Source organism: Patiria miniata, unplaced genomic scaffold (genome assembly GCF_015706575.1).
Source record: "Patiria miniata isolate m_02_andy unplaced genomic scaffold, ASM1570657v1 HiC_scaffold_5, whole genome shotgun sequence".
In the NCBI taxonomy this organism is placed as follows: Eukaryota; Metazoa; Echinodermata; class Asteroidea; order Valvatida; family Asterinidae; genus Patiria; species Patiria miniata.
Window position 1 is genome coordinate 22,369,740 of NW_024037072.1, and position 16,542 is coordinate 22,386,281.

General features: G+C 42.9%; 1 protein-coding gene across 1 annotated transcript; it reads right to left on the reverse strand.

The window, feature by feature from the left end:
• Positions 1 to 2,032: 2,032 nt before the first annotated feature.
• On the reverse strand, positions 2,033 to 14,653 carry LOC119740387 (metabotropic glutamate receptor-like). The gene is made up of 5 exons (XM_038215663.1): positions 13,845 to 14,653; positions 12,001 to 12,987; positions 10,815 to 11,180; positions 10,282 to 10,392; positions 2,033 to 4,737 (listed from the first exon to the last, which is right to left on the reverse strand). The coding sequence occupies exons 1-5, from the start codon at positions 14,385 to 14,387 to the stop codon at positions 4,237 to 4,239; spliced, it is 2,508 nt and encodes an 835-aa protein (XP_038071591.1). The 5' UTR covers positions 14,388 to 14,653; the 3' UTR covers positions 2,033 to 4,236.
• Positions 14,654 to 16,542: the final 1,889 nt, after the last annotated feature.

Consider the following 16,542-nt stretch of genomic DNA (forward strand, 5'->3'; position numbering starts at 1 on the left):
CTTGAATTGTACAGACCAGGTGGGTACTATTTTGCTTTTTTGTGTCCTCACTATACATTGGTGTCCTCCATAATTTGCCTTGGTGCCCTTTATCATTTGCCTTGGTGCAATTTCCCCAATGCCATTCCTTGGTGCTCCTTGGTACAACAATTTGAGGAGGTGCGGCAATAGAGGGCGCTGTTGTAGCTTCCGTGTTAATTTGAAGGGAAAAAAAGGTTGACGCGCATGATTAAAATCGACGCGCGCGCTGACCAGAGACCGAGCATTTTTTATTTTTTGGCCAAATGACGTGGCGCCCAATGGACCGGGCTCACCTCCCTCGATCGTTGACCAAGCGCAGAGGCAAAACCATTCAATAAAAAGGAGAGAAAAACATATTAAAGTTGTGTTTTATAAAGCGCGCGTATTCACTACTTGTTGCTGCTCAGGGTGCAATATTATCAACATCACCCCTGCTCACTGGGCCAGTGAAACATTCCAAAGACATCTGAGCTCCCAGGACACTATCCAGCTCGATGCAGCCATTTCGGCGCAAAAAAAACATATCTCTGCCGTCATAAGGTGCAAGAGGGAAGTCAGCTACCCGAGCCTAATATATATGAGATTTGCCAGGTAGACATAAGATTGCGGCAGAAAGTAATGATGCCATACTGTGTACTAAAATAAAATAAAAAAAATAATGATCGTGTCTCGTCAATATCACCTTCAAATCACAAAGCACCTTCATTGATTGCTACAAACTCATAATGAGTTATGAAGTCCATAAATAGACTGGCTGATTCTCATTTGTTTGGAATCTATCCCCAGCCTATGTTGGTAATGGAGAGGGCCTTCAAGTATATGAAAACATAACGTCACTCGATAGAATACACGGAGATCGAGATATCTTTAATTCACAGCTCCACTTCAATTATTGACACACCACAGGTTGCATTACACATCATAACCGTTACAACCAATTTACGGGCATCGAACAACCAATTTAACGGGCATCTTTGAGTTTTTTGTTTACAATGTACCTACATCTTGAGTGTATTATTGAAAGTAATTGATTTAAACAATCCTCCTATGATGTGTGGGTTTTTTATGCTTGATTCTATTGTAAAGTGCCATGATCATCAGTTTGGAGTAAATCCTCTTGGGGTTGATAACCGCATCTCACACGAGCAAGGGTAATGCCTATGTCACTTTATTAGCACGGTTGAAATTTCAAGGAGCAATTTAGAGGCAAGCAAACTACAAATAAAACAGATGTATACTGTGTGTGCTGCTACTCAACACTTACATTATGGGACGGGGGTTTGCTTGAACTCAGTACTAACTCCGGGGGAACGTCTCGCACAAACACAAACAAGATGCTTAAGGCAATACAAAATTGTCACAACAATAAAGAAAAAACTTGTCAGAACCACAAGCTTTTCCAAAATAATGTTTGGAAAAACCACCTCAAAATGTGTTGCTATACTTAACGCAAAGTCCTAGTAATTAAACAAGTGCGAGTGCACAATAAGCTCTGGCCGTCTTGCATGAAAGTCTTGCATGAAATCTATTAAAATTATCCCTGCCAGAGCTTAAAAATGCGACGCCAAAAAAATGCGAAGCCGATGCATGGCAAATATTAAACACCGTACTTTATATTTATACCTAGATTTATGCGGTTCGTTAGTGTGACGTCGTGTCAACTTAACCATGCGTACTTCACACGATGTAGCGTAGCACGAATTGAACCGGAAGTTAACGCAACTTGAGTTTTTAGCAAATGGGCGCTTGGTACGGGCGCGTGTATAACGAAGTCACCAACGAACCGGATAGCGATTTGTGATAAATAACAACTGACTATCAGTTAACATCACTGCACATATTTTGCCTTTATTTACAATTTTTTCATAAACATCTGTCCGAATTGTTACAAAAAGTTTTTGTTAAGTATTTAAAATTATTTTGTGTGCTTTTTTTGAAAATTAAAATTTGGAAGTTATATTTTATGGGAAACTTAGGGGGATTATTTTGGTCAATTTTCGGGGGCAGACATATGCAAAATAAACGCGCATGCGCATTAATTGAAACAAAATCGGTGTTCCGGAAACCGTGAGCAAAAGTGTATTATGACGACGGCATGGCATTTCATCAATTAGTCAATTATTTTTGGTCAACTTAGGGGGCTTATTTTGGTCCATTGTTTGGTCAATCTTCGGGGACAGACAGACCGACCGACCGACCACCATGTATAAGCTCCTGCTGGAGCTCAAAAAGACCAATAACTTAAAAGGTGAATTTAATGGATTTGGGGGGCACTGAGTTTCCATCCGATTTGTTGTTGATTCTGGATGCTGTTGATGTGAATTCAAATGTACAAAACGGTTCTCCAGACAAAACATAACGTAAAACTACATATCTCTGGTTTACTGTTGTGTAGAAAGGGAGGAAAGTACAAACAGCAAATATCACTAAGTGCTTTTTTCTCTCTCTCTTGCTCTCGGAAACAACATTATGTCCATTACCGCGTTGAAAGCCATTTTAAATCCATTAGAGCCTATATTGTCTTATCCGTCCTCGTCCGTACCGTACATCAGTCCCGTGTCTTCGCTCATCCCCATCCCCCTATAACCAAGGGGGTTGGCGACAGCGACCTCCCTTTGGCAAAACCTTGAGAAGGAAACACAAAGCATTGTGGGAACGTCACTCGCCAATCCTACATGAATCATTGAACCTATAGAGATCCCCAGCTCCCTTGGATAGGGCGGTTCCGAGGTTTCTTGTCTGTGCTGTCTTGTCCCTGGATAAGGTAATTATACAAAATGTGTGCTGTATCTCTTTGCTTCAGGTTGTCATCATTGTCATGTTTACTCGTAGTGGTAAATTTACTTCTCGAGCCATGGGCGGCGATGCTGGGGAAGGACGGGGAGGGGACATGTCCCCCCTGGCCCTCCGATTAATATTTGTTCAGGGACGCCAATGGTGATGTCTCCCAGTAACTTATACCTGTGCGTACAGATTTCAAACAAATGTTTGAACAGCACCCCTTGAGACAGATGGAGTCAAGCTCCCCACCCTCTAGTCCCCCTCCTCGCTTGTATTATTGACTGGTCCCCCGTCCCCCAATATTGACAAGAAATCGCTGTTCCTGTCCCGTCGAGCTCTTGTAATTTTCGTATATTCTGTTTATGAAATACATAGGCATAGGCCCTATATATAGTAAATCTAGTGTCTGTGTGAAGTCACAAAGGATGTCGAGGTGGAGGAAGCTGTTTATTTGAATTGTTAGACCGTTGATTTTCTTTTCATTGAATTGTTTTAAGGCCCCCAAAAAATTACATAATTCAAGATTGGGTTAAAAGTTGTTCATTTAAATCAAAAACTGTAATAGTGAGCTTCTATCTGCAATGTGAACCGTGACAAATTGTAAGGCAGACATTTTTAAAATGCATAATCGCATATGCTATGCAGACAACGTATAGACAGATATTATATATACATTATATATCACAAATGAAAGACTATTAGTTGAGTTATAATATGAGATGGATGTGATAATATGTAGTGAGTAGTAAATAGACTACAACTTTTCATGAAATCAACTATTTTAAATCACAAATCATTATACAATTGTTGCCTGTTGTGATGGGGTCCATCGTGTTTTGTACACCCGAGGGTGCAAATGACACTGAGGCGAAAAAAATGTTTTGTTATACCATGGTAATAGATTCCAAGCGTCTGAAATTGTGGATTTCCTCCAGTTGCCGTGTAGTAATAGCGGAAGTACTATTTTGAAAAGATCCGTGATTACTGCACCGTGAATATTCGCACATTTTTGCACTGCACAGAAACACAAATTTATTTACCTTTTTACTGAATAGACTAATCCATTACCCCCTGCCCCGTTACGAGCCAATCACAGCTGCGACCATGTTCTATGCGCGCGCGTCCATCCGACATGTGTACGCGCGTGTGCACGCTGTCTGAAGCCTCTAACCCGGTCTATTTCTATTATTACAAGGCGATACAACACTTCAATAGTTCACCAGTGGGGACATTCAACAGTGGGGACGATCAAGGTAATGTACCCCGTGGGGTGCATCACTTATGTACCACGGGGTGTACCCTGACATGATACATACGTGTTTGTGGCACATCACATGCTCGGTTCTCGACCAATAAAACATCACGATCTATTACCGAGGTATAACAAAATGTTTTGTTTCATTTTCACCGTGCTATTTCGCTCCCTCCTTTGTTTCACGCCGTGGGGTCATTGGTTCCCGATGTGGACGGTGTGATTTTGTTGGATGACATAACCGTCCTGCCAAAAGCACCGGTGCCTCTCCAGTCGCTGGTAGTCGTGTCGTCGCTCCCCACGAACTTTACGGCGTAGAACTTGGGCAGGTAGAGGCAGACCAGGGTCAGGTAGGCGTTGAGAATGACCGCGTAGCAGACGGTGGCCACCTTGTGCAGCGCGGCCACGGCCGTAGCGTAGACGGGCACCGCGGCCAGGCACAACACCAGGGTGGAATAGACGCTGACCGCGATGAACTTGGATTCGTTGTAGTTGCTGGGGACCTTGCGGGCCTTAAAGGCGAAGAAGCAACAAGCTAGGATCAGGAGGAGGTTGTAGGCACAGGAGGCGATAAAGCCAGGCCCGAAGGAGCAGAAGAGTTCCAGGTACAGTCCCCCAACTTGACTGATCAACTCGACGGGTGTGGATGGCGCCAGGATAGCCGACAGAATGGACAACATCACCTGCGTGTAGCAATTCAAAGAATGACAATATTTTCCCATGAAAATTAGGCACACCTCTCAAGTTACTATTTTTTCCTCAGAAATTCCTTCTTTTTTTAAACTCGAGAACTGTTGACAAACTTTCATTTTACAGGAGTATATAATCATGGTCGTCGCGAAGGGGGGGGGTCAAGGGGGCGGTTGCCCCCCCCCCTCCCCCTCTGGAAAAGCGGAGGGGGAGGGGAAGAGAAAAAAAGGGGAAAGAAAGAAGGGAAAGAGGCACGAAGTCATATTCCTCTTAATGTAATGGGTTGGGAGGCAAATGACCCTGCCCACCCTCGAAAATTATAAATCGAGAATATGCTGGAAAAGTACATGTTTTTCGGGGGGAAATATTGTGCTTTGACCCCCCTCGAGAAAAAATCCTGGCGACGCCCATGTATAAAATGGTATTCCGAAAATAATGTGTTTGTGTGTAAGTTATGAACTTAAACACTGTCAACTCGGTTCATCACAAGGTTGGTTCACCAGCTTTCCATTGATACCTTAATTGCATTTCTACCGTCACGGATGACCAAGCACTATCGATATCAAAACAAGGGCCCCAAACCACGGTTTACTAGGGGGCCTTCTACACTACCGAAAATCTCCGTGTTGGACCTGGCCGGGCCCAACATAAGAAGAATATCCACGCACGGCTTAAACAAAATGGTATTTCCATATTCTAACGTACATGTATTATGTTAAGAATGTAAACATTAGAATATGTTAAGCCGTGCGTGTTTTTCCCCAGCCAGGTTCATCGATTCCTGAAGTACTCAACCTCGTCCCCATGACATCGAGCAGTTCGGTCCCACTAGGTGCTCTCTCACACTGGTACTGGATCATTTGCACGTTTAAAATCTCGCACGTTATCATTTGATACGTTATCATTTGCTGACAATCAGTGTTTGTCTTTTGCATGCGGTGTCCAGGGTTCAGACCGAATCAATCTGTCAGTCTTAGCGTTAGATCGGAAAATACACGATCTGTTTCCAAAGTTGTCATGTTGTAATCTTACCCAACCATTGAACGTTAGAGAATAACCATGTATACCTTATAAATGGGCCTTATTCACAAGTTTGCCATTTTTGTCAAGTCCCCTGAAAGTATTTCATTAATTGTTATTTGTTGAATGGGATGGCGCCAGACTATTTATGCAGGCACAATGCTGCCTTATTTTATTGTCATTTTTTTTTTAAATCTGGCTCTAAACATTAGGGAACGTTTAATTACAAATTGGAAATTATTCAGTAAAGCAGACTGGAATTAATTAGTAATTAACTTGCTTTCATTTCTCTACACAAGTTCAAAATATCAAGATTTTACCTCACTCTCAATCCAATGTGGCCGACTCGTGAATAAGGCCCATTGATTACTTGGTACTGCGGGATCGAATCAGATTACAGGAAGCAAGTTTCCCTCCCCAGTGTCTCGAGGATGAAAAAGTACACCTTGGGAATGCGGTTGCGAAGTACTATCATTGTTCTGCATGATCATATTTTATTGCACTTTTTTTTTGGCCGTCCTGGGAATCTTTTCTCATGACAATGATGAGGTTGATTATTCATCCAAAGCCGAGGAGGGCCGATGCACACAAGAATTACATGAAATGGGGAAAATAATTCCCATTGATTTGATTAATTCGACTCTTGAAAACAGCGACGTCTGGGGATTATTATAGTTTCATTGCATCAATTCGTCCCTGTGGACTCACTATTCACCATCGTGATTAATTGTGTCGTGACTTGAACAGGCAGAAAAAAACTTTGTTGATCAAGAGTCTTCAATGCCTGAAGGGTTTACAAATCCTGAAAGGGCAAGGTTGGGCTAAAAGAAACGTTGCACTGGCATGTCTTTGGTAATTTGAAAGGATTTTTACGTATTGGCTCCATCAACTGCGCGAACGAGATATTGTTGACGTGTGCATCCTTCCTATACGAAATCCCGTGCGAGGAGCTGCCACAATGGCATGATCTACCGTACGGACATTTTGATTGAAGAGGCCATTAGCTAATAAGAATACTCCCCTGACTTCAGTAACACGTCACAGGTTAAGTTTCCTCAGCATAACCTGGATTGATCTATCAAAGTAAATGAAATTTGGAGTGAAACCTGCCCCCACTTGGACATTTCAAGGCATTTATACTTCGGGATCATACAATCTTACGCGAATGGCGTCCAATCTTTCAGTGTAGCAAGATATCTCTCAACTTTAAAATAAGTGGGTAATTAAAGATATAGTCCATCATTTTTAATTTGTGCATTTTGTTCGTTTCAAGCAACAAAAGGGCTCAAGATCTAAACAAGGGTGCTGAACAACTAACCTGATGAAGTTTCAGCTCAGCTTCAGCTGTATATTCCGAGAAAAACAGCATTCTAGGATCTCAATTTCAAATCAAAACTTACTGAATCATGTTTTGAATTGTTTTGAATTGCAGCTATACACGACGTCGCGCACTGATCAGACGAATTATAGCAGCCGCGCGCGTGTGCGTCGTGCCAATGCTTGTGCGCGCGCTTCGCCGAATAACAAAACGAACTACTAATTAAAATTTTCCTACGGTGCGTCTTAAGACGCACCGTTTGAAAGGCCGTCTTTCGTTGATTACTTCAAAATGACAGCTTCCCAGAAAGAATAATTTCACAGGGAGTTTAGTTCCCTTACTATCTTTCAACCAAGTTTGTTTTTCAACAACAATTACGCCAGTTACTTTTCGGATGGCTGCAAATGATGGACTATAGCTTTAAACACTATAGCAGACAATGTTATGTTCCCAAAATTTGCGTGAAATTGATTTAATTAAAAGTTGATTCGGGTAATGACATCACTTTTTTGGGAAAATTTGCCCAAATGTGTACACTGTTGGTATGTTCACCAACATTTGGCCCAAAAAACCCCCCATTTGTCCAACGTTTTTGAGTGTCCCCTACAGAAGAGATGTGCAATTGCCTCTCCACACAGTGCTCCTCTTCCATAATAACGCTATTCCTGCATGGCGTAAAGTCGTTCCATCACTGGCTCTCCCCCTTGACAGTGTCTATAGTTGCAGTCAGCGTTGCTACGAAAACTGTCCGTCTCCCATGGTCGCTCAGTATATTCGCTACGGTCTGCAGCCAATCTTTTTTCCCCCCTCAGATTTACACTCTATGTCACACCTGACACAGTTTTGGAGGAGACAAGGTGGGAACTGTCGTGTCTTTTCCAGTTAATGCATAACTATAACGCGATCTGTTTTGACTGATGTTTGCTCTTAAGTCATCATTCCCTTCGATACAATCATCAAGGTAACGAGTGTCGTGTGAGGGATTGTCTTCTGAACAAGAGCATTATTAATCTTTTGTAGCTCGGCAAATAATTATGTCTGAGGTGATTTTTTCTCTCGTTTTGTTTCCGGTCTTATACTCCATTTCCCAAGTTATAACCAATCATACTGATGTTGCCTCAATGTTGGGTGTTTATAACTTAAATTATCTGCTTATGTGAAATCGTGTTTACTCATGTTCATGTTCACTACAATTCACTTCAGTTCAAGTTACTGTTTTTGGTCGTTATTTTCATATCACGTTAATATAATAATACTATTTTCATTGCAGAGGCATAAACCGTATAGTCACGACGACACGGTATAGGCCTATTACTAGTTCCAAGTTTCCAGCGAAACAAAAACATAAGCTAAGTTACGAGTAGCGTCCTATCGGCGGTAAGGTGCGAAAGGCTTTTCCAGCCATTTTTGTGACTTGTAATATGAAGATGTCCTACAGCAACCTCGTCCCCAGGGTGTCGAACAGTACGCGCCCATCACTACCTGCTCTCTCACCCTGGTATTGGATCATTTGCATGTGCAAGATTTTTGAACACGTATGCAAATGAGGAACAGTCTGGTGCCTGGATATGCGTTACATTAGCGGTGTCTGGGGTAAAAAAAAAACAGAGTCAATTCGTCGCAGCGCGAGCACGGCGTAAGTTACGAAAACACGATTTTTTTGAATTAAACAGTTACGATCTTATATCGAGACAACATGCAGTATCACATTTCATATTGAGATGAGCAATTTGGAAAGGAAATTAGGATTTTCGAGAAGGCGTGGACGAATGATCGCGAAAACACGTACTGCACGTTGTGAATAATAGCACCAAGTACACGATAAAAATCCATTACTAGCCAATTACGGTAACGAATCAGGATTCAGGAAGAAGGTTTCCTATCCAGGGCTTACTATTGGAAACTAGGTTGGAAATAAAGTGAGCACTGGGGACGAGGTTGGTCCTACAGTGGCTTAGCACTGGATGGCTCAGCCTGGATACTAAACTTAAAATTCGTCCGTACTGAATTTTGAAAAATCTGCAAAAATAGATCTCAGTATGCAATTATGTCCCACAACTACAAATCAGAGAATTCATCGCAGATTCCAGGCCGTGAGATTGTCAGCAGTATTCTTGAGATACACAGGAGGGGGAAGGTAAACGTATTTTAAGCGTCGAGAGTGGGTCAAGTTAACAAACCCGTGCCCGGCGTAGTTTTCATGTGACCCCGCAAAAGAGCATTTTCGGTTTTGGTTTACTGGACAAACATTTTGCATGAGTAGCGTATTTGCTACCTGTGAATGCTGCAGTCTGCTGAACTGGGTATATCAAAAAAGGCAATCCATAGCTAATGGATTAGTATGTTAAATTTATGAACTGGAACACTACCAATGTGGTTTGACGTGAAAGCGTGGTTTAACAGCTTTCCATTGATACCTCACCTGCACCCCTGAAGGCAAGGTTGATTAAAAAATATCATTGATTTGGAAACACAAAGTAAAAAACCATCTTTTGCCAAGTCGTCTAATTCTGAGCAGTCAGTGAGATGAGCTGTGTTGAAATCGGATATAACCACACAATTCACACAGCTGAAATGCGCACCGTTTCGCCAGCTCATGCACCACCAAATCAGCCCAACTTAGCACAAAAAGGGTTTCTTATTATTCTGTTTGTAAACCAACACTGACAAATTGCCTGGGTTAATTTTCCCCTATCAAGGGTGAAAACTGCAACTACCCACAATTGGGTTGTGCTTTACCCAATTGTTTGGGTTAGAATTTGTGTTAAATTCAACCAAAATCTGTGTGTCATACGAGACCAAATTAGATTTAGTCTGGTATGACTGCAAGTTTTGGTTGAATTTAACAAAATTTCTAACCTTAACAATATTGGGTTAAAGGACAACCCAATTTTGGGTAGTTGCAGTTTTCAACCTTGCTTGGGTAAAATATTAACCCGGGCAATTTTTCAGTGAACAGTGAATAGTCCTCCGTGACTGCAGAGTAATGTAATAATGGAAGCATATAAACCATCCTTGAAGACAAAACCAATCTGGCAATGTTCAATATATTTTCACGAATCCATTATTACCCTGTGCATTTGCCCTGTACAGCAACATGGTGGTAAGTTTACAAGGGTGTGTCAGTGGTCATGCACAAACTCAGTTTACGGTCATGATAAGGTCAAAACGGAGAGGATTCTGAAAGCAAGGAACGTACCTGGATTGCGAGGAGAGTCAGACAAGCGATGACCTGATGCTTAGGGCTTATGAACTTGGGCCTCTGGGTCGACTTGCGGGCTTTTCGAAAGATGCGAAAGATCCGAATCACCTGCAAGCGGGCATTTAGTGATTAATTAACAGCTATTCATTCAAAGCAAGGAGACTTTTTGATCTCTCGTCCAGTTGGCCAAAACCAAGCAGATGTAAAGGGGGACATGGTAGTGATACTGTCCTTGCTACCGGATTTAGTTCACATTAACGGGGAGTTTGGCCAGGATCGATTTTGGTTAGGTTTAGTTTTGGTTTGGTCAAATTTGAAGGGAAAAAAGGTCATCTGGGTCGAAAACGCGTAGAAAAGAACCGTCATGGTTCCATGTTGATTAAAAAAAAATCTAATTACGGAATTCTGCGCTTTGTTTCAACATGTATCAGAAATCACACCTCTGAACATTTCGTGCACTATAAGGGTGTGGTTAAAACTTGGTATAAAGTGTCTTTCGAAACTGATTCTAATTCGAAACACAGTTTTACCTTCAGCAAGGTGGGCGCGTAGATCAGCGTGCTGCACAGAGCAAGCACAAGTTCCACAGTAATGCAAGAAGCACGGGTGGGCTTTACCAGCAGCACCACGCAGGTCAGGAACGTCAGGGTGAGACCAGCCACGTTAATGCTAGACAGCTCCCGACTACTGGCCTTGATCAGAGGGTGCTTTCCGTACACGAACAGGCCAGTGATGGTCAGCGAGCACAGGACGACTCCAAACCCGGACAGCACCAGGATGATCAGGACCGGCGTCTCCGTCCAGCTGATGGTGGAGGGAATGATGGGCAGGCAATAGGTCCGGTTGGCGTCCGGCCTCTCCTTGGTTGGACACCGGTAGCACTGTGTGCGATTGACCTGTTCGACAGAGAATCGAAAGCATGAGCTACCAAGTCGGGCATGGGCAACCAGTCAGCTATAACTACGAATTGACAGAGACACAAAAATGAGCAATCGTACAATATTATGCACTGAAATGAGCATCCTTCCTGTCTCCTGTCTTGGGTGATTGTAGAAAAAAACAAGAATCCCTTAAATGTAACATTGAAGACAGCACAGCTCACTGCAACGTTAACCATTTTGGTGGTCAACACAACCACAATTTGACCAGAGTAGTCATAGGCTTAACCCGATTTCTTTTAGTTTTGTAGTAGAGCAAAGTTTCAGAAAATAGACCCCATTTTAGCACAATATGCCACACATAAAACGTCAGTCCTTTAAAAAAAATTAAAAAAAAGTGACAAATGACTATCATTAAAAACCAATATTAATGTAGTCCTATACAACCAGACCGTCTGGCCTTAAGTCACTCTTAACTACATGCGAACCTCTGTTTCAGACTAGCGTTCTAGAGTCGGAACCAATTTATTCCAGATAGATTTGACGTCTGAAACGGTACGGAGCCACTTCACGCCTCATGTTCACCTGTCTGGAAACCAAAATCTATAATTGTCGAGACGTGTGTTGATCTAAAGACCTTTTAGTTTATTTGCGACACTGAAACCCATGTTGGATGATGATGGTATTGCGATGTACACCAATATCGAACCGATATGGCTTTCGCCGCATCCACTAATTTAAATTATAATATGAAACAAAGCTGGCTACGTCATCTCAATGTATGGGTTCTGTTATATAATGTTTGGCACCTCGTGTTGGTAAAGTAGTGTTAACTTACCACGATTTCATTCGGTGAACACGCCTTACATCCCCAGCAACATTTGTCTTCCAACGGCACAACCACATACCCAGCTCTACACTCCTCGACGCAGATCGAGGCGGGCCGACTCCAGCTCTTGTTGAGGAATCGAATCTTATCCTGCTTGATCTCCAGGCGTTCGCCGACCGTCTCGGGAGCCGAATGCCACAGTCCGACCTCGTGCTCTCCGCTGTCTTCCCTCAGGTTCGTGATGGTGAACTTGCCTCCGGAGTTGCCCGAGCTGTCGAAATGGACGGCTTCTCCGTCTACTGCGGTGAAATTGACAGCCAGGAGTTTCTGCAGAAACTCCTCCTCCGTAACGATATCACCGACTTGACAATCGCTGACATTGGCGCAGCTTTCCATCATCACGTTATGGAAGGCAAACGCGATGGCGTGCACGCTGTCGACAACCGGCGCTCCCGAGTCACCAACGCGCAGAGGGCAGTCTGTTATGTTGATGCAGTTGTTGTCCTGCATCCAATTCAGGGCCAAGTCTTTATACCAAGGGGAGACGTAGGGCTCGACTGGTTCTTTGGCCTTGGCAAATGCCTCAAAGCCCGCCACGGGCACACTGTAGCTTCTGACGAAGATGGCTCCGTCGGCGATATCAGCTAGTCCCTCCTCTTTCATCAGGTAACCCCATCGAGACCCACCGATCCATTGGTACCGGCCAACCATCCCGGCCTTCTGACCGGCTCGCATGACTTTCTGGCCGGTGAATTTGTCTCCAATGACTACCACTACTTTGGCCTTGGGGTACCGGTCCAAGTTGGCCACGATTTGGTTCACTTCCTCGTCGTCTGCCGTCGTCCTGATGGCTGCTGAGTAGGCCACGCAGATTTCATAGTCTGCTGCTATCTCTTGAAATCGGAGCGCACTAAGAAGATAATCCGACTCGACGGAATGGAGTAGCGACACGTAGACCCAACCAAGGGTGTAAATGATATCTAGCATTGCCTCAACCTGTAACACACAAAAGTGGGTTGATTTGTAATTTCTGTGTACAATTATCATTCAAGTTAGTCATTTAACGTGCCACCTTACTTTGCCATTTCATTCTGCCTGACTAACACGGCTGCCCACCACTTTTCATTCTGAGACAGTACAGTTTATTTATTGTGACATAACATTTGCCAAATTTCATCAGTGAAAGTTAGATTCAAGATATTAAGTCTCTGGATCGGAATGTTTTAAAGGGCATATTCATTTTAAAAGACCAATTTACGTTTACAGTTGCGAAACTACGGTCTAATGTCCAGGAGGGCACCAGGAGGGCCTCGATTTCTGGAGGTGGTACATGTACTCAGTTTCAAACAAAAGCGGAGGGCACAAGAGAAAGGCTACTAAGATGAACAAAAACTATGCTTTCGGTGCAACGCCACGGTAGGAATTCCGGGACCACTAACATCCAATTTAATTAGAGAGAACTGTGGTCGTCGCTGCCAAATGATGTTATTTAGGAATTTGTCTATTCGTTATTGAACATCGGGCATTTACAAAGAGAACATACAGAAATGGCTTTACGTAAAAGATATAACACAGGGAGAAGCAAAATGTTCCTTAAGTTTAAATCGTATTAAATAGACAATGGAACCATTGTATAAGAGATTATAGCATCTCAAAATAGTAGTCGATGACTTTCCTCTATTCATAATTTGTTCCTGTCACCTGCGTCGGACACCGCAGGCTATTTATTATTATGTTCAAGCTTCTACCCAGGCCTACCGGCCAACCCCCGTGATACTTTGCCAATCCTATACATTTTAATCTGATTTTCTTATGTTTAGTGAGAGCCTGAGTGAATGCTACATTGAACCCACCTGCAAGGGGTTTTCGGGCACAGTTCGAAGGAAATATGGAAATCGGAAGTTGTCTCCCAACTCGTCACCGGCGGCGGCATAGGAGACCAGTGGCACTTTATACATGGCGGCCGCCTTGGTGACTACGATGCTTGTATCGGTTTCTGACGTACCGACGATGCCCAAGACTTTGGCCCCGTGCTGTGCCTGACACAACCCCGACGTCTCGTTGGGATTCAAGGCGTTGACGAGCGCTAAGGCGTGCCACAGGGCTACGTCGTCGGAACGACAATCATCCCTGATGTCGTAGCCCAGCGTGACATTCGGCAGGACATCCTCCCGCCGGTTGATCTGTTCTACGGCGTAGATCATGGCTTCGGAGAGCATGGTCCCCCATCGCGATTGACGGTCCGTACACTGCCCCGGCCCGGCCACGTAATGGATAGGAAACAATCCGCCAATGACGACATCCCCTGGCTTGGAGTAAGATACACATCTCCGGGCCAGGCAGTCGCAACTTGGCAGTAATAAAATTAATACAAAACATGCTTGCACCAAGTACATCTCTGAGAACAATAAAGATGAGCTTACTTGATATGAAGAAGCATCCGTATCAATAATCGCCTAACATTATCTGAAAGCGTCACATGAATTCCTAACAGCGACAACTTGTTAATACCAAAGTGATCTCGCACTTTCTTTCAAGAAAATATCCGTTTTCGAATATTCTTCCACGACGTTTCACAAAAGTACTGAGTACTATGTCGAATGTCTGCAATTTTGTGCGTTTGGTTATTATGTTTGGTTCCTTGCGGCGAATCGAGTGTATATGTCCGGAAAGAGACAAAATAATGTGAATATCTGGTCACCGCATCGGGTGGGAATTTCCATTCAGACGAGAGGGGTGATAGCAATTGCTGGTGGCAATGTGCATTTACAAATGAAAAGTTTGTTGGAAAATGAACGAAACTGATTTTTGTTTTCGCAGTTCAAAGCTCAATCAAATCACATACATGAATTAACAATGCTAAAATAGAACACGTCTTTTGTTGACGTTTTTCACTCACAGTAAGATAATATGCAATGAAATTATGTTATACATTTTGTCATTTTGTCATTAGATACGTCACTTAGTTGAATGGCATTATTTTAACCAGCAACATGTCCTGTTCTCATGTTATGCATCACTCCGTGCCAGAAAATAATAGAAACGCGCAAAAATAAAACACTTGTGGGGCTCCAGATGCACTTATTTGAGTCTTAACTGGTAACCATACAGAGAATTATGCTAGAGGGCGCTGTAATGAGGTAACGGGATTATGCAATAATTTAATGTTTAAAACAACTTAGTTTTGCGAGTCACTAGCTGTAGTCTAGTGGGTACTGGACGGTGCATCCATAGTGATCATGAGTTCGAATCCCACCGGGTGTGATTATTTTTCTACATTTTGTTTGTGTTAAAAAGGTTTTTATAGTCATTTGGAACATTTTTATTTTGCTAATTTATGCTTTGGAAGTTTTTTTTAAGAAAAAAATATTGTCCGAGAACCTAACTTGCAACTCAAAGTGATTCGATGTACGCCCATAGCGCCTGTGTAATATGGCGGTCCGCAAGGCAATTGTAGATTAGAGGCTTTACGGCATCAACAATGGAAGGGAAGGTTTCGTTTCTGATTGGTGCCCGGTTATACGGGAGCAACTGTCGGCAGATCAGGTAGGAAGGACAGAGCAAGGTCGGTGATAGCTTTCATCCATTCTTCAGGAAACAAACACCTGAGCCCGATGATAGTTGATAGATGAGGAAAATTTCAAAAGTAACGATGTGGATAATGATATCAAACAGGCTGCCCAATTTATATGATGGAACTGGCTTTTTATTTCGTTTCCCAACACATTATCAGGATGATGTGACGTCACCTCAATATGCCCTTATATATAAGGTAACATAGACACTTGGCGCCCAGTATTCCTTATGCGAAAAAGGCATGTCAAATGACGCTAAAACTTAAGTACATAAGTGATGAGAAGTAAGAGCTATAGTGCTGATCCTCGTAACACTATACTAATCAGACAGGAGGCAATTTCTTGCCAGCATTGGGGGGGGGGGGGGGAGGGGCTAGCAGCTTGGAAGTTCGAAAAGCGGGGGTACGGGGGAAGGAGGGAGACGCCATCGGGGAATAGAGGGCGCTGTTCCGCTGTTCAATGAGCAGGACAACATCGGACTATAGAAGGCGCTGTTCGTATACAAAGCACATTTTACGCCTTTAACGTGAGATTTCAGTGAAAAGGGTGTTGCACAATCACAACCTTATACAGCAGGACTTTAACAAATTTCTGTGAAATTCATGCAGATTTCTTTAATAATATAAACTCCGCATAATGGCATAACCAAATACTCGAAAGTGCGGTTCTTCGGAGATCCATTGACGCCATTTTTTCCAACTGTCAATTGAGAACCTCAAAAAAATAACTTTTACAATCACTAACAACCAACAAAGTTACGATCTGTTTTACTGAGGTTATTATATGATGATTGTAACATCCAATATTACTATATCCTCTTATAATACTTATTTCAATACGCTTCTTTCTTGCTTTTGGTCCTTGCTTTAGCTCGTTCAGGTTAAACATTTTAAAACCCCAACGGAGCTTTCTTTCTAAATAGGCAAAATTTCTTACAAATACAAACGCTGCTAATTATCTCGCGGACTCGCACAGA